Below are 23,903 nucleotides of genomic sequence, written 5' to 3' on the forward strand. Positions count from 1 at the left end.
AGAGGCGCCGGTCTTGACTCGGCGACTACCGTATCTTCAAAGGTGATGTGTAGCACCCGGTTGGCTCTTTGGGCTGGACCTCTGTGCACTGTATGCCTGACGTGTAGAGTAAGATGTCTGCAGATAGAAAATATGGGGTTAATGAACTGGGGTTATTGGGGTGTCCCTATCTCTTTCCTCTTCTCCTCTCCTGTAGACCCCCAAAGGTTAACGCTCTCACCTTAGGTAAGTGAATGCCGAGCTCTCCATCTGCCTCGGGGCAGGGTGCTTTAACCAGTTTCTTCACTGGATAGGTAGCGCAGGCCTCTTGACTTCAGAGGACTGCTGTCCGTCGTTTACTGCACGAACGGTAAGTTTCGAGTCATTCAAATGTCTTTAAAGTCTTTAGTAATGATGTCTCTTGTTTTGCAGGGTTCCGGCGATGGCGGATGACGGGCTGAAGTGAGTTGAAGATGGAGCCCGTGTGATGAATAGAAGCGCCTGGAAGCACGTAAGTAAGCGCTTGTTGCCTGCTTCACTATGCGCTCTAACTGTCTTTTTATTTTGCAGGCACGAGTTCGGAGCGGCTGCAGGGTGCCGGAATACCCACTGGATTAGATGTGGAAAGGAGTCATGGCACGTGAGTATTAAAGTTCCCCAATGTCTTTAAACGCACCTTGTTTTGTCTTTCAGATGCGGGATGCAGCGCCGAAGAGTAGGTAAGCCTTTGCCTTTCAGATGCCGGAATGCTAACCTGTTCTTTCTTGTCTTTATAGGTGTTGCTGAAGACTGGATTCAGGATGGTAAGCCTTTGCCTTTCAGATGCCGGAATGCTAACCTGTTCTTTCTTGTCTTTATAGGTGTTGCTGAAGACTGGATTCAGGATGGTAAGCCTTTTTCCTTAGGCCCAGGACCGGATGCAGAAGACACGATGAGCGTTCTGCTGCAGAGGTTGCAGAATAACGCAAAGCAAGATTCATCCACCGGGTGTGGTTTAAATAGCCTCCTGTAGTGTTTAGGTGTCTCCTTCCACAGCCACGCCTAAGTAAGAAAAGAGTTCCTGGTAAGAAAAGAGTTCCTGCCTTCCAGAAGAGTTCCAGTGTTCTGAATCTAGGGAGTGGCTCCAGCCCCACCCAACAGGAAAAGTAGTTCCAAACAGAAGAGGATCAGAGGCTCAACTGGCAGGCAAGTAAGCAGCATGGTCTGCTGAAGGTAAGTCCACCCAAGCATTATGAGCCCGGCGCTTCCAGCGCTGGGACTGGGCATATTTATGAGCCTGGTGCCACTGGCGCCAGGACTGGGTCCAAAAGGTCCCAATTGGGACTGGTTGGCACTCGGAACCTGGGTTATGGATCTGCTTCCAAGGGAGTTGGGAAAACCCTGACCTTTTGGAAGCAGAGATCATGACAACTCTACTATTACACAAGCCTTTAAGGAAGCCACAGAACATTTGAAACAAGCAAAAGAGAAATACAAGAAAAATGACGATCAACATAGGAGTGAAACTCCACAATACCAGATTGGGGATCAGGTTTGGCTGGCTACAAAACATATACCTTTGAAGGGAACTCAGACTTTTAATCCTAGATATTTGGGACCTTACACCATTAAGGCCATTATCAACCCGGTGGCCGTCAAATTGGAATTACCCTCTAATATGCTGTAAGAGGATTCAATTCAGCACTACAGCCAAGTTAACGCCTAGTCTAGAATACTGAATGAAAACCCTTATTGATATATCTTTAGGTCCAGTTCATGCGTTCTGGATGACTACCCTTGTATAACACCCCTCTCTTGGAATCCCCCTGACCCCACTGAGCCAAGAAGTAATTCTGTTTTGCAAGTTTAAAAGGTTTATTTGATAAATTAAAATATATATCACACTTTTTAATAAATTAATAATTGAATATCACACTTAATCTGATATGGTAAATATTAACAACGGAGAATCTGGCACTAGCACACTTCTTTAATCACTAATGAGTTGACATGAAATGGATAAGGTAGCACACTGGTAAATAGGAACAAAAGTATAATGTGGTAGAGGATGCTTTATGTAGGCTCAGGTGGATGCAATATTCAATGAATGCAGTACAGAAAATACGCAATATGATTTCAACCAAACAATGTAATCACTTTTCTCTGGCTACTCCCCTCCCCCCCTTGATGCAAGGCAAGGAAATGGAAGGAAAACACACAGTTCTCAGAAATGCAATCAACTGTAATTCAGTTCAATCCAGCAAGCTTAAACAGAAGTTTGAAAACACAGGCAAATGCTTTGATAGGTGCTAGCAATGAATGAGAAATATGCTGGAAACGCTCTTAATTCCCTTTTAGAGGTTCAGGATGAGTGGTATCTAGTTAATATTAGTCCAGGCTCACCCTAGCAATGATGCAGGGATAGTTAGCAGGTTAAACGAATTTCTGGCAAATGAAATCAGGCAGCAGCAGTTTTTTTACATGTGAAGAAATTGCAAATCGCGGCAAAATTCGCGGATGCGCCGAGCGCTATTACAAAGGAACCGCAAGGACTATCTCTACCGTTTTGGGGTCCTAGGAAAGCCTGGGATCTCAGCTTCCAAATGAAAGTTATTGCAAGTCTCTAGCCCAAACGGTTGCGGAGATATGAGTAATTTAGTAAAGGTCGTTTTTGGTTTTGTAAATTTTAAACGCACACTTTTTCAAAATGACAAATTTTACTAGAAATGACAGGTGACAGATAGGAGGCAGTTCTACTTAGGTTAAATAGATTGAATTAGATGAATTTAAACTAAGAGATGTGTTCTGAGTTTTGCTAAGTACTCACAAGAGATTTTGAACAGGAAAGCGACTTGGTCACGATCTTCAGTCTGGTCAGGTCTTTCCGGATTCTGCTCACAGCGCCTGGTCTGGTCTCGGCTAGGCACAGCACTGCTTTCTCTCTGGTCTGGTCTCTGCTAGGCACAGCACTGCTTTCTCTCTGGTCTGGTCTCTGCTAGGCACAGCACTGCTTTCTCTCTGGTCTGGTCTCTGCTAGGCACAGCACTGCTTTCTCTCTGGTCTGGTCTCTGCTAGGCACAGCACTGCTTTCTCTCTGGTCTGGTCTCTGCTCTGGATAGATTGAAGTCTCTAGTTTGGCTTTCTGGAGTTTGATGGAGGTAAGTATGGATTTTTCCGGCAGGGCTTCCAGCGGCAGATGAAATTGAATGTCTCTATGTGTCCTGACTCTCTGCTTTTATCTGTTTCTTGAGAATGGGTGTGTGTGTTGCATCACTAGACTTGCCCCTCTCATTCGTCATTGGTCAGGCTTCCATTCCTCCGCTTGATTGGCAAACTGAACTGTGAGTCAGATTGATGTCATTTTATGATCTCTTGAAACAACCTCCCTTATCATCTGTGCATCCAAATATATATATGATCAAAATCCATACTTCAGAGTTACACAGTTGTTTGAAATTACATATACATGGTGTGGCTGAATTTAGCCATGTCTATGTCCAAATCTGCTCATTCTCGGAGCTTGCATTCAAAGAGTGTACATAATTGACTTTTTAACTGCTTTTTCAATTTCCGACATGGACCCAACTTTACATACATGTGTGCAGGGGGTATGGACATTAACTGAAGAAGTTTCAGATTTTTAACATGCACACATTTAGAGTAATATCCACTTTTCCGCTAAAACCCCCCTGAACGTACCACCGGTTCCTACCACGTCTTAAACTGTGGGCAGAAAAATCACAAGAATTATGGTATCATTTATAAAATTTTCACATGTCCGCACTATGAATTATCCCCCTTTTTATAAAACCATATCCTTGCTGCAGGGGTGTGTCTTTTCAGGTCACATGGTACAGAAACCAGTCTTTCCAGTTTCTGCCAAGCCAGCTTGCTTCTCACAGGCAGTGCCCCTCCCAGCTTCTCCAGGAGGAAGCCACTTTTTACGACGTCTGTAATAAAAACCTTTGCCTGAGTGGAGAGGGCTTTGTTCACTCTCCGGCAGAGCACAGGAAATTCAATTATCAGATAGATGGCATATCCTTAGTGTGGGCGGCAAAAGGAACATTGGCCTGGGAACATAGTTGTGACTCAAGTTTCACTCCTGATGGGATCCGTTGCTAGGCAAAATCAAGTTCCTTAAGCCAGACCTTCAGCTAACTTTTTGTTGCTTTTAAAATAACTTGTAATTTTACACATGCAGCTAGAATGCTGATTCTAAGTGCAAAACTATGACATTTCAACAGTTACAAAGGCATGTGACACCAAACATAGGTCACTCATTTAATTTAACATTTTCGATTTTGGTGGTTTTAAATCCAGTTGCAGTTAGGCTTAAGCTGCTGACTCCATAGCATTTTTGTTATAAGCATTGTTTTTGGGCTCTTCATTTCCCAGATTTTGTAGGCACACAAAACTCCATTCTGCCAAATGTCTGCTGGTGTTCAGTAAATATTTTGCACATATTGCAATGTTTGAAATAGGCATTTTGCTTGCCTTCAGAAAAACACACAGTGGGTTTTAAAACGCCGGCTTTTGGATAGTGGTGAGTACTGGTACTGCACCCATTTTTGGGATTTTCTTGGATTAATGCATTCTAAACAGGAATGGTTCTTACATGGTAGTAAATCCTTGCTTAACATTGTTTTGATGGGGCTCCTTACAGTAAGATGGTCATGTGGAACCCCACAAAAAGGGTTGAATCTTTAAAGTGGTCCAATGAGTCACGATTTCAGCAACTTTTTGACATCCGTAAAAGTGGATTTTGTTAACAAAGACCTTTCTTTACCCTGGTGGGTGGCAAGTTAGGTAACCATTTTGGTGTGCGCACAACTGCGCAGCTTTCCTGGATTTCGGCGCACATGTGGGTTTTCCGCCATCTTGAATTTCCTAAGCCCACAGCACCAAATGTTGTAGCAGGGTAGCTTAAACGTGGGTCAGGACACCCTACAAGCCCCCCCACGTGACTGCACTTTGAGTTTGGGTCGATGGGGAGTCGCGTGCCCAAGGGTTTTGACCCACGCACCGGTCTGTCCGCATAATCTTCTTCCTCTTCTGTAGATGGCACAGTTCAGCATCTTCTTCTCCATCCGGTCAGATCGATCAGTTCTCCTCGCCGGTCCCGATGGGAAGATTGGGCGGTACCCCGGGCCCGTTGTGTCTTTGCTCCCGGTCTCCGGATCGTCCTTCTTGGTCATCCTTCATGGTTTCATCTCTCCTAGGATGATAAAGGAAGAGCGGCAATATCTACTCATAGACGTTTTTCCACCACTGTTGAGATAGTGGGGCAGCATATGCATTTCATCATAACAAAACATTACATTCTTATTTTGAAAAAATAAAAACAATATAACTAAGAGACAGTTTCATACAAATCACAGTATTTTAGAGACTCGATGTGGTATGTTTTATGGTTGGAACTGAATTAGTCTGATACAGTACCCGCTAGGATTCCAGAGGATTCCTCCAGTTGTTGCAGAGTGTGCCTGGGATGGCAACATTTCAACTGGTTTATGTGGACCCACTTGTCTTCCCCCTCTGCCGAACCACCTTTGGGGATGCGGATCTTGTAGGCCACAGGGGAGATCTTATCGACGATCTCAAAGGGTCCCTTCCATGTAGGCAAAAATTTGCGCTGCTTGGCCTGGTTCCTTTGGAAGTTGTATAGATAGACCCGGTCTCCCACCTGATATTCCTTCCTGGAAGTTTTCAGGTCATAATGGGTCTTCATGCTATCAGCTGATCTTTCTAGATTCCGCTGAGCATAAGCAAAAGCATGTTGGAGGTGTTTCCTTAAATTCTCTACATACTCATGAGTAGTGGAGGCATTTATCAGTGTCTGCTCTTGGGTCCTGTAGAGCAAATGCTGCGGAAGCACCATCTTGCGCCCAGTCATCAACTCAAATGGTGACATTTTGGTTGCAGATGAAGGGGTAGATCTGATGGCCATTAGGACCAGAGGTAATCGGATATCCCAACTTGGCCCAGAATCTGCCACAAACTTCTTTAATATGCTCACAATTGTCCGGTTATATCTCTCTACTGCCCCAGAAGAAGCTGGTCTATAAGCAATATGCAGCTTTCTCTTGACCCCCAGTATCTCCCACATCTTTGTCATTACTTCACTGGTGAAGTGGCTACCTCTGTCTGACTCAATCCTTTGAGGTAGACCAAAACGGGAAAAGATGTGGTTAATCATCAAGGCCGCTGCAGTTTCTGCCTTGCAATTTGGGGCTGGGAGACATTCCACCCACTTGGTAAACAAGCATGTCACGGTCAACATGTACTTATTCCCCCTAGCCGAGCGAATCACAGGGCCTACAAAGTCGATTTGTAAATCTGACCATGGCAGTGTCATCCCCCGCTTTTGTAAAGGCGCCCGGTGTGTGAGGGATGTCGGCTGAAATTGTGCACACACAAGACAACCCTTCAAATATTGGTTGAGGTCCTGGCCCATGTGTGGCCAGTATGCAACCTCTCTTAAGATTTCCAATGTTGTGTGAAACCCCCTATGACCGGCGGTGGCCGCATCATGGGCGTGACTTAACATCAGGCTTCGGAATGAGGTAGGAACCACCCACTGGTCGTGGCCAGCTTTGGATTTCCTTACCAACAAACCGTCTTGGATCCGGAACATTTTTGGACATTTCATCAACACTCTTAGGTCCTCTTTCCCAATGTAATCGGTATCCGTCAGGGGAAAGTTCTCAGGGTCCTCAAGGTGCTGGTAAAATTTACCAATAATTGGATCCCCCTTCTGAGCGGTAATCAAATCAGCATCAGGGGTCTCCTTACTCCATTGTGCAATTGAAAGGTCATTGTGAGCATTTGTCTGGGACCTAGTGATGGCAGTGACCTGGATTTCCCCCAACAGGGACTCAATCTCAATTAGATCCCCTTGGATGGCTCCGTTTTTGGCCAGCTGATCAGCTAAGTCATTTCCAGTTTTGTCTGGTCCCTCTACTTTGGAATGACCCTTGATCTTCTTCCAATAGATGGTCATCCCATTCGAGGTGACCAGATCATCAATGTTTTGGATCAACTTCCCATGTTTCAAGGGTTTGTTGTTAGCACATACCATGCCTCTGGTCTTCCAATTAACCAGGTGCTCCACGAACCCGTTCCGTACATAATCCGAATCTGTGATTATGACCAGTTCGTGGAGTTGATGCTGGACAGCAGTGAGGATGGCCTGATGCACAGCCATCAATTCTGCCACCTGACTACTTCGGGGACCAATTTTGTATCCAGCGGAGGGTTCTGGGGACTCATTCACCCATGCATTCCCTACGCCGGCCACCAGTTCTTTCTCCCCGTTGTTGTCGACATGGTAAGAGCATCCATCCACATACACAGTGGGCATTCCCTCACACTTGTCTTCTTCAAAGACTTTGTGGGGGGAATTAAGGTATGCCTCCATGTTGTCCTTTATTTTTAGACTTTCGTCCTCGAGACAGTTTTCTCTGGCACAATCATGCAAGTCAGCCAGACCTTGCGCGAGGGGACTCTTCTTGTTTTGGCCATATCTGACCTCCACAGGAAAGCCTTGCATTGACAGAATCCAGGAAGTAATTCGGGAATTACTCACATTTCCGGCCCGGATTCTGTCACTTTGGAGATATTGCAGAGGCTGGTGTGGAGTCTCCACTATGATGTGTTCCCCCTGGATAAACGGGCGGTAATTCTTCAATGCCCACACCGTTGCCAGGAGTGCCTTCTCACAATCGTTGAATTTTTCCTCCACAGAGGATAAAGTTTTGCTCGCATAGGAGATTACTTTATTGACCTTGTCATGCTTTTGATATAATACTGCCGTCAAGCACGTATTAGAGAACCCCGTCTCCAGGAAGAACTCCTTGTTTCTGACAGGGTAAGCTAGGCAAGGCGCTTGTGAGAGGCTTCTTTTGAGTTGTTTTACTGCCTCGGCTTGTTCTGGACCCCATTCCCACTTGACCCCCCCCTTCAGGAGATGAATCAGGGGTCTGGTGATCTCTGCGTAGCCCTCAATGAACTTTCTGCTGTAATTAGTCAGTCCAAGGAGGCTCCTTAGTTCCCGCAGAGTTGTGGGGTCTTTCAGTTTCTGAAGTGCTTCCACTTTCTTTTCCTGGGGACAGAGACCCTGAGGAGTAATCTCATGCCCCAAGAAATTAACACGGGTTCTACACCACTGTGCTTTCTGAAAGGAAAGTTTTGCTCCGGCGGCCCTCAACTGTGTCAGAACATAACGGATCTCCGCTATGTGTTCCTCCACAGATGAACTTTTGATGAGGACATCATCTACATAAGCCAGGTTACCCCTTGCACCCAGGTCGGGCATGGCCTTATGTAGGAAAATATTGAACTCATTGCCGGAGTTGAGGTATCCGAAGGGAGTCCGGGTCCAGGTGTACTGCTGGCCCCCAAAGGTGAAAGCCAGTTTGTATTGGTCCTCCCTACTGACAGGCACAGTCCAGTATCCATTGGTCAGGTCTATTGCAGTGAATACCTGTGACCCCTGGATCTGGGCCAGCCCTTGGTCAATGTAGGGCAGAGGCCATCGGGAAGTATGGACCCGTTTGTTGAGCTCCCTGAGGTCGGCACAGAGTCTCCACTGGCCGTTTGGCTTCAATATTCCCAGCACCGGATTATTGAAGGTGCTGTGGACTGGACGGATTATTCCCCGGGACTCAAGGTTCTTAATTATTTCAGTAAGGGACTCCATGGATGCGAGAGGCAAACGATATTGCTTCACAAACACTGGCGTCATGCCAGGGTCCGTGGGGATTGTTGTTGTGTGGATGTCGGTGCGACCACAGTCATATGAGTCTACCGCAAAGAGATCTTGGAAATCCAAGAAAACTTGTTTCAACTTTTGCTTTTGTTCCAGAGTCACACAGGCATCAGCTAGATTGACTCTCTCTTCCACCATCTGCCTGAAGCCTGGAAAGACTTCTGGTTTGGCTATTTCAGCGGCCTCCTCCAGCTGGGTGGAGAAGTCCCTGGTTAGAGTGCTGATTTGGACCGGAGGCTTCAGGTGGGAAAGGCAGCCCTCATGGACCTGGAAAATCACCTCATCCCTCCTGAAGTCACAAGTCACATCTTCCTTACCATAGGGGCAGGAAGTGTACACCAGGAAGTTCCCCCCATGCCGGGTAAAAATCCTGTCTGGTGTTGTATTGTCCTCACTGTCACTGTCAACACAGTCCTTGGGGATTGGTCCTAACAGTTCATTTACAAGATCAATGGAGAAATGTCGGTCATCAACCGCCATTCCAATAATGGTGCCTGCGGCTAGAGTAATACTCTTTAAGTCGCGGTTATCCACCTCTATTGGAATGGTGTCATGTTCTAGGTTGACTAATGGAGTTGGGTTTACCCCCAACCCTTGCTGTTGGAAAGAAGCATTTAGATGTATGTAAGCATCAGGGTTTTTCAACTCTTGTCCCCTTTTAACTTTCACTTCCAGGGAGAATTGTCGGGTCCTTTCTGGGATGGTGACTTCCTCTTTAACCTGAATTTCAACTGCATAAGGTAGCAATTGAGCTGACCTAAATGCTTTTTCTGGATCATCAAAGCCCATGGGATTATCCGCTAATCGGGACCAAGCTTTGAAGTTTATTAGGTCCAAACTAATGGCAAAGCGATTGAGAATGTCACTGCCTAAGTAAAAGGCGGCAGTGACGTCTCGCACGACCCAACAATTATGGACTATGCTCTTGTTGCCAATGGAGATTTTGAGCATACACCTGCTTGGCAGGAGATGTTTGGAATTAGGTGCTTCCAGGTCCATTTCCCATTTGTCTATCAGTTTGAAGGTGGGAATGGCTGGATCTTTTGGGAGTTGGCGAAACATGGCTTCGCTGATGAAGCTCTTACCGTTGTTCACACACACTCGAGCGAGAACAGAGTCCTTCCCATCATTTAACTGAACAGGGATGAACAACTGCTCTCCAATTTGCTGAATATCAGCCAGGCTTTGAGCTGATTTCAGATCTTTCTGGACTATAGGAGTGGGAGTTTCAGATTGTGGATTGGTATAGAATTTCAGAGTGTTTCCTTCTAGCGTGGAATACCACCTTAAACTGGAAGGAAGGTTGATTTTCAGAAATAGAGAGGACCCCCCATCACCGGTCTGTTGTCCTACTGCTATGACTGTCACGTCTGGAATCTGGTTGTTCTGGAAGTGAAATTCTACTTGGTCAGATTTTTGTTCAACCATGTGGCATGTGCCGTTTAAACTAACATGGTTGACACTCTGTTTTAATTTTATTGGTCGGCTAGTCTGGGTCCAGAGGACCTTGTTTACACAATCTATTAGGGGTGACAACCTTCTCAGGAGGTCATTCCCTAGTAAACAAGGGGTGCCCTCTGGGGTCACAACTATGACCGGGTGTTTCAACTTATGTCGCCCGATCTTAATGTCCAAGTCTGCCGTCCCCTCGACGGGAATTTCCTTCCCGTCAAAGTTCTGCAGTTGTCCAGGAAGAGAGGTGAGAGGAATTTGGTAATTCTCTCCCCTTCCTGCATTCAGTTCGTCAAAGGCCCTTCTGGACAGAAGGGTAGCTTGAGATCCAGTGTCCACCAGTGCTGAGATTGTACCCTGCCCCTGTACTTGTACCGGGGCATAATATCTTCCCTCCTTCTCCTCAAGGGGGCACAGATAATGTACATTTTTGGACAACTGGTGGGCTAATTTTCTGGTTTTGGACATCGCTAGCGAGGAGATTTGGGCAGAATTCTGTGGAGAGTCTTGGGAATCTGAAAGAAAAAATTTGCAACTGGAGATCAGAGCCATTGTGGTTTCCCCTGGCTCCGTTTCTGGGCCGCCCCCCCCTTTTTGGAGGCAGTCGCCAGGATGGGTTTGAACCAGGGGATTTTCTTGCTGTTGGTTCTGGGATGAGATGGTGGGCGGCGGTAGCTCAGTCTCCACATCTCCCCAGTCTGGATTTGCATCCCTAGGGACCCATTTTTCTTTGGGAGGAGTTCCCCCCTCTCTGAAGGAGAAGGTCCTTTTCCCAGGATCCTCTGAGGATCCCTCTCCCTCAAATTGGAAGATCTGTACCTCCTCCTCAAACTGAGTCTGTTTGGGTCTTTTGTTTCTCCTACCCCCCCTCTGCTCATTAGGAGGCAGACTTTCAGGGGCAAGAGATTTTGTTTCCGGTTCCTGGGTTTCCAGGGGCTGTTTACAAGTGAGGAAGGAAGCTTCCTCCAAGGCTTTACACCCCCCTTCCCTTTGTGCCTCCTCCCTGGGAACCGGTGATTTATCGGGGTGCTGCCCCCGTCATTGTTCTGGAGCACCAGGTCCAGAGTTGGGTGCGTTCTGCGCCGGCATGCTGATCTGAGGGTTCTGCTGTGCCCTCAGTATATGACCCATATCCCGCGCCATGTTTTGAACCTGGCGCTCTAACTGGGAAACCCGCTCAGGCTGATACGGGGCCCTGTTTTCTCCCCTGGGCTGATCCCGGGAAGGGTAGCTGTCCCTCCTCTGGTAGTACCCCTGGTTGGGAAGATTTTGGTACCCCTCCACCCTTGGCCTCCCCTCTCCCGGATTCAGTGGTCTGGGCTCAGGGAATTGAGGAAAGAAGGATGGATGATTTTGGGGTTGGAAGTCGGGTGGATATCTGGGGAAAAAGTTCTGCCCAGGGTTTGGTAAATTTCTGCCCTCCTGTGGGAAGTTTGGAGGGAAGTTCCCTGGGTTAGGTGCTTGGCTGGATCCCCCCCCTTGGGCTGGAGGAGTCCACACATAACCCAGGATGGGTCTGTTACCTTTGTAGCGAGGACTTACATAGTCAGGAGAGCGAGGGACCCCATTTGTGGGGCTGCCTCCCTGGCTCCCTGTCTGCGACTGGCCCGAGGACCTTCTGGGCCTAGCATTATTAGGTGCAGGTAGGTTTTTAGGCCCCCCCATCTCCAAATCCAAAACGGGGGTGACCTTTACCTCTGCCACCTTGGCAGCAGCAGGGGTGCTGTTGGCTTTGGGGTTTTTCTGGGCATTGCTTTTATTTTCTATGGGCTTCTGCACCTCATAGATGCGGGTAGCCTGTTCAATGACCCAGTCTAAAGATCTTTTCTCGTGAAAATCCCTCACGAGCTGGGTCATGATATATTTGGGCAAGGCATGGAAAAACGTGTTTATAAATTCACGGCTATCCGTGCGCACCCTTCTTGTGGTCTGTGCAAAAGCCCGCTTTAACTCCTGCACAAATTCTTGTGGGGCCTGATCCTCCCCACATTGCAAATTGTAGGCTGCCTTGCGAGCCTCTTGAGGATTTCTGTGAACAGAAAAATGTTTCAGGATGGCCGCCTTATAGGTGGACCATCTTAAATGATTTTGGTCCTCCAGCCCCGCAAAGAAACTGGAGTATTCCGGGGAGAAGGTCCACTTTACATATTGAATGCAGCTTTGGCTGTCCTTCAAATGGAAAGTCTCCATCATTTGTTCAAACAACTCTAAGTGCTCCCAAACAGAATACTTAGCGTTCTTATGGTAAGGCGTGATGACGCTCCTGATCGCCTTAATCTGCTTTAAGGGGTCCTTGAGCAAGGCCCTTTTTGCCTTATTGGCCTTTTTGGTTCGGGTAACCCTTGTCCATTCTTCGTCGGACTCAGAGGCACTGCTCCCAGAGGTTCCCGTCTGTTCTTCCAGGTTTTCCCGGATTCTGCGAGCCTGGGAATGGCTGGCAGAATGTGGGGACCTGGTCTCCTGTGTCCTGCGCAGTTCAGAGGAGTCTTCAGATTCCTCCTTGCTGTCAGGATTTGATGGGTACCCCCTCCACTGACCTAACTGGGCAGAGGTTTTCAGGATGCCCTTAATGGGCCTACTCTCCTGGGGTTCCCCACTGAACTGTATTGTACTTGGGTGCCCATACCCGGATGCCCACCCCTCCATTCCTGGATGGTACTGGCCTATGAGCCCCATGCTTCTGGCTGGATAGTAATCTGCCATCCCTGTGGCCCTGTGCTCATGTGCGCCAGGGGACATGGGGGTGGCAGAGTCCAGGGACTGAGAGGTATGAGGGCCTCTGGTACTAGGGCTCCTGAGGTTATGCTCCGGAGTTTCCATTTCCCAGCGAACCTCATCTCTATCCGCCCCTGCTCCCTGTTGCAATGCAAGAGCCTGCATTTGTGCCTTCAGTTCCTCAGTTAAGGCCTTACTCGACTCTATCAGTCTCTCCTGCATCGCTACCTGCTGTTGGAGCCTATCATTGTGTTGACAGAGGGCCTCATTTTCCCTCTGTACTTCCTGGTTGGTCCTGGAGAACTGGGCCAGTCTTTGCTGCAGGAGGGTTACCTCCTGAGCTGTGTCCCTATTGGCCTGCTCCTTTCTTGCTAGAGCATCCTCCACCCTCCTGGTGTGCTCTAGCAAGTTCTGGTTTTCTTTTTGGAGGTCACCCAGTCCCTGGTGGGCCAGGTGATTTTCTTCCATTTTCCTTTTTAAATGGCAGACTTCCTGGCCTAAGGCGTCTCTTTCCTGACTAAGAGCCTGCATTTGTGCCGCCAGGTCGTCCCTTTGCCTTTGGAAGGCACCAGCTTTCTGGCGCTCCTGATCAAACTCTGCCTGGGTATCCAGGTCTTTCAGGATCAGTTTATTGCTCTCCTCTTTCTCTCTGTCTAGTTGGATTTGCAGGGTGGCTACCTGCTCTGTGCATGCCCTGTTGAAATTGATCTGTTGCTCCAGCTTTTTCTGGCTCTGCAGTAAGGAGTCCAAACTGTCTTGGTGCTCCTTCTGCAGGGCCAGAAATCTAGTATCCTGTTCTGACTTTTCCTTTTGCAGCACATCCATATCCTCCTTTATTTTAGTAATGTACAGTCTGCTGTCATTTTCTGACTCCTGGCTCCTCTGCAGCCTCTGCTCAGAAGAGTCCAGATCAGATTGGACCTTCTGTAATGCCATCTGTTGCCTATTTGCCAGATTTTGGCTTTCAGCACATCTATCCTGCATGTCTCCCATATATAGGTACAGGTATGCTGCTATCCTGGCGATCTTATTGTGTTCCTCTTTGGCTTTAGGAGCCATATATAGTTCACTCAGGGCCACATGTAAGGGACCCTGATCTCTATATATATCTGACCCTGTTTCAGTGACCTGTTGTGTGATGGCCTGCAACCACACATCCTGGCCCTGTTCGGTCCATTCACCTCTCACAAATAGCTTATGCAAGAGGTGCTCTCTGGCTATTTTCATGTCTACTAAGGTCGTCACTCTAGAGATTGGTCTCTGTCCTGACTTACAGAAGTTAGTATTTTATTTTTGCAGAACAGAACTTTTCTTGGAGTGTCCCTTTTGAGGAATGCTTCACAGCGTAATGCAGCGTGGTGATCCGACCGGGTGTATGTATCCCGTCAGTTAGCACACTGTATTAAGCTGCACAACTGGTAAATCTAACCCAACGTCTCGGCTCGAGCCCCCACTTTGTAAGAGGATTCAATTCAGCACTACAGCCAAGTTAACGCCTAGTCTAGAATACTGAATGAAAACCCTTATTGATATATCTTTAGGTCCAGTTCATGCGTTCTGGATGACTACCCTTGTATAACACCCCTCTCTTGGAATCCCCCTGACCCCACTGAGCCAAGAAGTAATTCTGTTTTGCAAGTTTAAAAGGTTTATTTGATAAATTAAAATATATATCACACTTTTTAATAAATTAATAATTGAATATCACACTTAATCTGATATGGTAAATATTAACAACGGAGAATCTGGCACTAGCACACTTCTTTAATCACTAATGAGTTGACATGAAATGGATAAGGTAGCACACTGGTAAATAGGAACAAAAGTATAATGTGGTAGAGGATGCTTTATGTAGGCTCAGGTGGATGCAATATTCAATGAATGCAGTACAGAAAATACGCAATATGATTTCAACCAAACAATGTAATCACTTTTCTCTGGCTACTCCCCTCCCCCCCTTGATGCAAGGCAAGGAAATGGAAGGAAAACACACAGTTCTCAGAAATGCAATCAACTGTAATTCAGTTCAATCCAGCAAGCTTAAACAGAAGTTTGAAAACACAGGCAAATGCTTTGATAGGTGCTAGCAATGAATGAGAAATATGCTGGAAACGCTCTTAATTCCCTTTTAGAGGTTCAGGATGAGTGGTATCTAGTTAATATTAGTCCAGGCTCACCCTAGCAATGATGCAGGGATAGTTAGCAGGTTAAACGAATTTCTGGCAAATGAAATCAGGCAGCAGCAGTTTTTTTACATGTGAAGAAATTGCAAATCGCGGCAAAATTCGCGGATGCGCCGAGCGCTATTACAAAGGAACCGCAAGGACTATCTCTACCGTTTTGGGGTCCTAGGAAAGCCTGGGATCTCAGCTTCCAAATGAAAGTTATTGCAAGTCTCTAGCCCAAACGGTTGCGGAGATATGAGTAATTTAGTAAAGGTCGTTTTTGGTTTTGTAAATTTTAAACGCACACTTTTTCAAAATGACAAATTTTACTAGAAATGACAGGTGACAGATAGGAGGCAGTTCTACTTAGGTTAAATAGATTGAATTAGATGAATTTAAACTAAGAGATGTGTTCTGAGTTTTGCTAAGTACTCACAAGAGATTTTGAACAGGAAAGCGACTTGGTCACGATCTTCAGTCTGGTCAGGTCTTTCCGGATTCTGCTCACAGCGCCTGGTCTGGTCTCGGCTAGGCACAGCACTGCTTTCTCTCTGGTCTGGTCTCTGCTAGGCACAGCACTGCTTTCTCTCTGGTCTGGTCTCTGCTAGGCACAGCACTGCTTTCTCTCTGGTCTGGTCTCTGCTAGGCACAGCACTGCTTTCTCTCTGGTCTGGTCTCTGCTAGGCACAGCACTGCTTTCTCTCTGGTCTGGTCTCTGCTCTGGATAGATTGAAGTCTCTAGTTTGGCTTTCTGGAGTTTGATGGAGGTAAGTATGGATTTTTCCGGCAGGGCTTCCAGCGGCAGATGAAATTGAATGTCTCTATGTGTCCTGACTCTCTGCTTTTATCTGTTTCTTGAGAATGGGTGTGTGTGTTGCATCACTAGACTTGCCCCTCTCATTCGTCATTGGTCAGGCTTCCATTCCTCCGCTTGATTGGCAAACTGAACTGTGAGTCAGATTGATGTCATTTTATGATCTCTTGAAACAACCTCCCTTATCATCTGTGCACCCAAATATATATATGATCAAAATCCATACTTCAGAGTTACACAGTTGTTTGAAATTACATATACATGGTGTGGCTGAATTTAGCCATGTCTATGTCCAAATCTGCTCATTCTCGGAGCTTGCATTCAAAGAGTGTACATAATTGACTTTTTAACTGCTTTTTCAATTTCCGACATGGACCCAACTTTACATACATGTGTGCAGGGGGTATGGACATTAACTGAAGAAGTTTCAGATTTTTAACATGCACACATTTAGAGTAATATCCACTTTTCCGCTAAAACCCCCCTGAACATACCACCGGTTCCTACCACGTCTTAAACTGTGGGCAGAAAAATCACAAGAATTATGGTATCATTTATAAAATTTTCACATGTCCGCACTATGAATTATCCCCCTTTTTATAAAAGCATATCCTTGCTGCAGGGGTGTGTCTTTTCAGGTCACATGGTACAGAAACCAGTCTTTCCAGTTTCTGCCAAGCCAGCTTGCTTCTCACAGGCAGTGCCCCTCCCAGCTTCTCCAGGAGGAAGCCACTTTTTACGACGTCTGTAATAAAAACCTTTGCCTGAGTGGAGAGGGCTTTGTTCACTCTCCGGCAGAGCACAGGAAATTCAATTATCAGATAGATGGCATATCCTTAGTGTGGGCGGCAAAAGGAACATTGGCCTGGGAACATAGTTGTGACTCAAGTTTCACTCCTGATGGGATCCGTTGCTAGGCAAAATCAAGTTCCTTAAGCCAGACCTTCAGCTAACTTTTTGTTGCTTTTAAAATAACTTGTAATTTTACACATGCAGCTAGAATGCTGATTCTAAGTGCAAAACTATGACATTTCAACAGTTACAAAGGCATGTGACACCAAACATAGGTCACTCATTTAATTTAACATTTTCGATTTTGGTGGTTTTAAATCCAGTTGCAGTTAGGCTTAAGCTGCTGACTCCATAGCATTTTTGTTATAAGCATTGTTTTTGGGCTCTTCATTTCCCAGATTTTGTAGGCACACAAAACTCCATTCTGCCAAATGTCTGCTGGTGTTCAGTAAATATTTTGCACATATTGCAATGTTTGAAATAGGCATTTTGCTTGCCTTCAGAAAAACACACAGTGGGTTTTAAAACGCCGGCTTTTGGATAGTGGTGAGTACTGGTACTGCACCCATTTTTGGGATTTTCTTGGATTAATGCATTCTAAACAGGAATGGTTCTTACATGGTAGTAAATCCTTGCTTAACATTGTTTTGATGGGGCTCCTTACAGTAAGATGGTTATGTGGAACCCCACAAAAAGGGTTGAATCTTTAAAGTGGTCCAATGAGTCACGATTTCAGCAACTTTTTGACATCAGTAAAAGTGGATTTTGTTAACAAAGACCTTTCTTTACCCTGGTGGGTGGCAAGTTAGGTAACCATTTTGGTGTGCGCACAACTGCGCAGCTTTCCTGGATTTCGGCGCACATGTGGGTTTTCCGCCATCTTGAATTTCCTAAGCCCACAGCACCAAATGTTGTAGCAGGGTAGCTTAAACGTGGGTCAGGACACCCTACAATGCAAATTCATCCTGTCTTTCACGTTTCACTTCCAAAACCAGTTCAACCAGGGACAAGATTAACCAAACCACCTGACCCCATCTTGATAGATGGAGAACCTGAATTCGAGGTAAAAAATATCCTGGACTCCAAGATGATTAAATCAAAACTTTTTTATTTGATCGATTGGAAGGGCTACGGATCACAAGAAAGATCATGGGAGCCTAGCGACCACGTTCATGCACCTCGGTTGGTGAAAAGATTCAATCGGAACTTCCCAGACAAACCGGGGTCAGGGGGAAGAACAACTTTAGGAGGGGCCTTGGGGGGAGTGCTGTCATGATGCCTACCCCAGGTATCAGGACCAAGGCCCTCAGCTCCGGGAGCAGGCATCCAGACATTTGTTTAAACCTCAGCAGCCCCGGCTAGGGGCTGTCTGGGTTCAGTCCTGGCGCCTTAGGTGCCAGGCTCATCATAGAAATCAGTCCTGGCGCTATAGGCGCCAGGCTCATAGGCCCTCATTACACAGTCGGCGGTAAGGGTTTACCGGTACCGGTATTTTACCGGTACCGGTAATCCTTACCGCCTTACTACGAGGTCCCTTTGCGGGTTGGGGAATTTAACGCCTGTTTTTTGCAGGCGTTAAAAACCAACCCGCAAAGGTACCAGTGGAGCTAATTACGGTACCGCAATTTGCGGTACCGTAATTAGCGCCTTCCCCATTCCCATAGAGCCCTATGGGGCAAAAATGGGAATGGGGAAGGGCAATGGTGGAAGGGGGAATTACTCGCCCCGCTAACCTTGGAATGGGGCGGTAATTCCTCTTTCCACCAAGGCGGTGCCGGTATTTTTCTGGCATGAACCATGGCGCTAATAGCACCATGGTTCACCGCCTACCATGTAATGAGGCCCATAGACTTTACTTGCCTGATGCAGACCATGCTGCAAAAGAGTCCAAGCCCACATGAGGCCTGGATGGGACTATTTTGTTACAGGGACTATTTTTTACTCGGGCGTGGCTCTAGGGAACTTCTTACCTGCAACTACTTTGGAGGCTATTTAAACCACACCCGAACAGCAGCACATGCTTCGCGTTATTCTGCATCCAGCAGTGTGACGCTCACCATGCCTGCAGCCAGCATCCAGTCTTCTGCCGCGCACGCGTGTCTGCAGCCAGCATCCAGTCTTCTGCCACGCCCGCGTGCCTGCAGCCAGCATCCAGTCTTCTGCCACGCCCGCCTCGAATCCGGAGCTCCTAGAATAAAGAAGAAGAAAAGGACAAGGTTAGAAAACAAACTTATTTCAAATTCCTCACCTAATTCCGGAACCATTTCATCTCCGGACCCGGAAAGTACATCAGTCCTGCACGCGTCGCTTCGCCAGCTCCAGCACGGCGCCATACTCACCAGTTCTCACAGCATCTTTCGATCTGGCACTGTCTCCATCATTTCTTCGCTGTAATCCGGCACCTAGGGGACACAAGAAAAAACAAGGTGAGCCAAGGGAATCAACAAATACAACCTCTTACCACCATAGACTTACCACCGGCGGTATTATTCCATAACTCTCCACATTTTCATATGCCGCATCTGTAAAGAGGGAGAAAAAACAACACGTTAACGCATGCAATAGTTACCGGACAGCGTTGGGTAACACAGACTCTTACCTGAACGCCAGCAGCAGCTACAAGACCTTCTTCTCACAAACTCAGTTGCAACTTAACGAAGGAAGGGGACAAGAGTGAACATCGGGCACATTGAACTCTTTGAACTTCATACTTACCAATCCCACCAGGGACTTCAGAGTCAATACTTACCGGAACTCTCCCAATGCCTTCAAACCAGTGAAGTAACTGGTATCTACGCGCCCCTGTAAGACACGCAGGATGGAAAGCTCATCTTTTACGAACATAAGGTGAGGTTACTAAGGGGATATCGGAGGTGATTAGTGGGGGAGAGCGAGAACAGTTGGGAGGCCATCACTAAAACCCACAGGTGGTTAATCCCGGTCTCCACTTGCAGGAAAATACTTCTTCGGGTCCAGCAGACAAGACTAGGCGTGCCAGTCCAGACAGTCATCTCTGCACTACGCATCACGTTGAAGGAGACCGCAGCTGTCCGGGTCCGATCGACACCACTGTGGGGTCCAGGTGAGCGTAACAATTAGTCACACAGATGCAGCCCTTTGTATTCTTTCCACAATGGATTGTGTTAGATTCCTTATCTCTTTTACAGGTGACAATTAATCAAGCGAGAGACAATCTGTACTCTGTGTTATGCACATTTGCAGATTCACAGATGGCTTCAGACTTTCCCTTTTCTCGTTTTTAAAACTCCTGGGTAATTTTCTTTAAAGTTTAAATCGCATAGAGGGGACTGTCAACGTGTGCACTTATGGGCACTTTGGTCTTTTGGGCCCTTTTCTCCACTTGCACTTTGAAGTGCACGTAATGCAGTAAAACTAGATGCAAGAAAACAGGTTTACGCAATGCAAAGAAGTGTAAATACCTCCTACGTTCGAGGCATCTACACTTGCAGGAGCCACTTCGAATGGATTCACATGCTTGCGGGAGGCATTTACAATGCATTCCGATGAAATGAAAGTAAGTGGATTTCGTAGCAATTCAATGGTTTCCATCAGCATGAAAATTACATGCTGGCGAAAAACCACTCACTTTTCACAGGCAGAGTGGGAGTGGCAGGCAGACATGTTATCTTTTACCGTGCCGCTACTACACCGGCAAATAAAAACAAACAAAAAAAACTCCAGAGTGCTAAAAGAGGTGTTAAACCAGGTGTTGTGCTTTTACAACTGGTTTTTGCACTACGATTTGCAATCTGGGTAATTGGTAAATGACCCCCTTTACTCCAAGGGGGATATTAGTAAAAAGATGTTACCTTTTCTAGTATGCATATTAAAATTAAAGTCTGCTCGCTCCCCTCTATCCGGTACTAGTGTAAGTTAAGACTCCACTTTTGTCCTGGCAAAATCGAGTAATAGCCCTATCCTCTTACAAGAATAAACAATGAAAGATTGGTTGAACGGCTGGCGTAAAGCGCAAGACCCTTGAATAATGGTGAATATCTGCATTTTTTTTATTTTAGCGGTTGCCATTTAGTACGAGAAATTTCAGAAATGTATCAAGAACGTTTCCAAACATTAACATGATTGTGCCACATGGTCACACTGATTTCAACTAAGACAACGCGTGTTTCGACCTTGGCGGTCTTTTTCAAGGCAATGTTGTATGCCAGCTCTTGTGTGATTCAACATATTCAACATTATTCAAGGGTGTTCATACAATCTTTCAATTTGGCTAGAGCCATCCAAAGTACTCATGTGCACTTTATCTAGAACTAAATTTCACAGCTAGGAAAACTTAAGATGATTAAGTTATTATTATGTGTTGTTTTAATTTATTACTATTATTAATCAAAATTATAATTAGTGTGATCATTAAAAAATGCAGTTAAGGCAAGAGTATTTAAATTATTATTCATAGTAGTATGAAGTGGTGGACCAACAGAACATATGTCATGTGATAAAAAAAAAAACTAGAGGCACATTATAGCTTGGGTTCATTTATTTCCAGCAATACCATCAGAGGTAAATGGCACTCGTGCAAGCATTTTTCCTGAACATCTGCACAATTCAAAGTCTGCACTAGGCCCAGTGCAAAGACAGTGTTATTCCTGGAATATATAGGTGATGTTAGTCCAGAAATACAACTTCTACATTTTTCTTTATGGATGTCCACCATTGCATTGATGGTGGAGTTAGATCAGTAATTTCTGACCCGTGTATGCATTACCTGGATAAGGCAGTGAGAGGGGGCTCCGGGAATAACCACCTTTTCCCTCCCACACAGTGGGCCCCCTTTACGAGGTTGGAGGTAGCCTTGCCGGTAAAACCGGCAAGGCTACCTCCAAACTCGCGAAAAAATCCGGCACCCGGCAATGAGGTATACCGGGGTATTGACGGGTATCTGAATTGCCTAGGTGGTAAAAACAGTGAAACACTGCTGTTTTTTTTCTTACTGCCCAACATTTAACAACCCCCTAATTCTTGATAGTACAGGTAATGTGATACACATCTGTATTTGCTAGGGGGTGTCTCGATAAAAAGGAAATCGTTACTCCACTCGTCAAACAAACTAAACAAAAGGTGCAGGAACGGGATAAACTATGGTGCACAAAGATTTACCACTAGATTTTCCAAAACATTCTTGGAAACGTATGTGAAGATGTTTCAATCAAATCAAGTTCTGGCAAATAGTACTTGCCCAATTGTGTTTCTAAATGCATCACATTTCTACAAAGGGACATTTTTCAGGTACCGGCGAGACAGGGTACACAGAGTCACCTGAATATCTCTATCATTTCAGTTTTAATAAGGTTGACAGGTGAACAGATCTTTGCGGCTTTCCCACAAACATTGAGTCCACCCCAGTCACGAGTCGGAAAATGGCGCACAGACGGCATCATGACATGACACGCTGTCAAGAACTGAAATTGACGCTACCACCCTTTATCTCAAATTCTTGGTCACCTTGGCACCTAACATGTGTCATTCTTGAAAGTGGTTTCAGTGCACTCCCATTGCCATTCTCAGGGCAACAAGCCAGTGCTTCACAAACCACTTAAATAAACATATTAACATTGATAGTATACTGTTATTGTCATTACAATTAAATGCTCTTGGACATATCTCCTCCCACTGCTGCAACTTTGAAAACGTTACAACAGAACAAATATTTAAATATAAGGTCAGTGGGAAGAATAAACAGTGAACACTTAACCTCACTACAAAGACCACATGAAGAATTTGTACAAAATGGAATTTGACTAAGTGCTGCAGGGACAAGTTGTAGCTGTTTTGCTGTTTTGTCTATGTTTCATGAGGGGAGAAATTAGAAGATTCTTGGAAGCATATATCTGCAAGCTTTTAAAAAGTTCAAATCACAAAGTTCTATCTTTCTCTTATCCCGAGCCAATCCTTTTCTTTTGAGAAAAGGAGTGGTCAAAAACAGGCTTTTTTTCGATTTGCACAGAGATTAGGGAAAAGAAGTAACAGGAAGGAGTGGGGGATGTTCAGGGTAATGGTAAAAAGATTGTGGTTATTCACCTTGTTCAGTGCTTCCACCAGCGCCTTGCACTCTTCTCGCGCTTTCAGTGAGATCACACTCCCCTCGTTGGCCACCCGGGTGTTTTGGAGAGGCATTGCAGCCCACGTTCGTTCCACTGGGGTCCGGTGTGGGCCTGCAGCGCAGAGATGTGCAAACCCCAATGTTTACCTTATTTTTTTCATCACATCCACACCTTTGGCATCCAGCGCGCTTTTAGCGTCCTCCAAGGATGAGGTTACGAAGTCCTGACCCCTGCTTCGGTTCATGGAGCAGGGTGCATCAAAGCCATTCAAGGGACAGTAGCCAACCGTCACAAAGAATATTTGGGTGACTGTCATGTGTCCCAAACCCTAGATGAGGCTGAGCTCAAAAAGCCACCAAAATGAGAATGCTGCAGGAGGGGCAGGCTGTTCCCAGGATGAACGCCTCTTCCTGCCTAATCCAGCAGATTACGGATGGAGCGCAGAGTGAAGACAATGATTTAATCTGATTAGCCAGGGCTCTGATCCTTGCAATTGTAAAGCCTTTCTTGGGAGGTCTTTTTACACTAAGACACTTTCCTTGGTCGCTTTTAACAGTGCCTGGGCCTGGCACACACACAGGCGTTTTCCATCTGCTTTTACAATCATGAATGTGACTGTAAACTCGAGCCATAGGCTTCTCTGCTGACTGACCTCGAATGAGTCCTGCAGCTTTCATGGAAACAGCGAAAGCAAAGAAACATAAATGGCATTCCTGTCTATGGTCAAGTGTTTGATAAACGCACTAGTGGACGAGCGTGCCAAAGTGCAGGTTTTCATTGACACAGTAGGACCACTATATATCCTAAGGCAACAGCTCCCTTTAGCGGTGACAACAGGCGAAGCTATGCAAATTGGCATTGTCTCTAAATATCTTAAGGCAACAGCTCCCTCGTGACAACAGGTGAAGCTAGTGCATCAGACAAACATGCAGGACAAACAAACATCTGGGCTAATATTATATTGTTAGACCAGGGGGGCCCTGGTGCCTTTGGCGCCCAACCAACCCCCCCCCCTGGCGACTGCTGCGCGTTGAACTCAGCGGCTTGGCAGCTTGTAGGGGTAATCCACCAAGGGCTTGCTTCGTTCGCACTCCCCGCCCCCTTTAGGGAACTGGAAAGTTGGACGGTATACCATCAAAGTTGGATGCATGTGGAAAGGA

General features: G+C 46.1%; 1 protein-coding gene across 1 annotated transcript in view; it reads right to left on the bottom strand.

Annotated features, from left to right (window-relative positions):
- LOC138481413 (regulator of G-protein signaling 9-binding protein B-like) overlaps positions 1-23,150 on the bottom strand; it is a 141,301-nt gene extending 118,151 nt beyond the window's left edge. The window contains exon 1 of the mRNA XM_069613551.1: positions 22,721-23,150. Coding sequence (XP_069469652.1) covers positions 22,721-22,816 — 96 coding nt within the window. The 5' untranslated portion in view covers positions 22,817-23,150. The remainder of the gene's footprint in view (positions 1-22,720) is intronic.
- Between the last annotated feature and the right edge of the window lie 753 nt (positions 23,151-23,903).

The sequence above is a fragment of the Ambystoma mexicanum genome, chromosome 5p, assembly GCF_040938575.1.
Source record: "Ambystoma mexicanum isolate Mex_15411 chromosome 5p, UKY_AmexF1_1, whole genome shotgun sequence".
NCBI classification, from domain to species: domain Eukaryota; kingdom Metazoa; phylum Chordata; class Amphibia; order Caudata; family Ambystomatidae; genus Ambystoma; species Ambystoma mexicanum.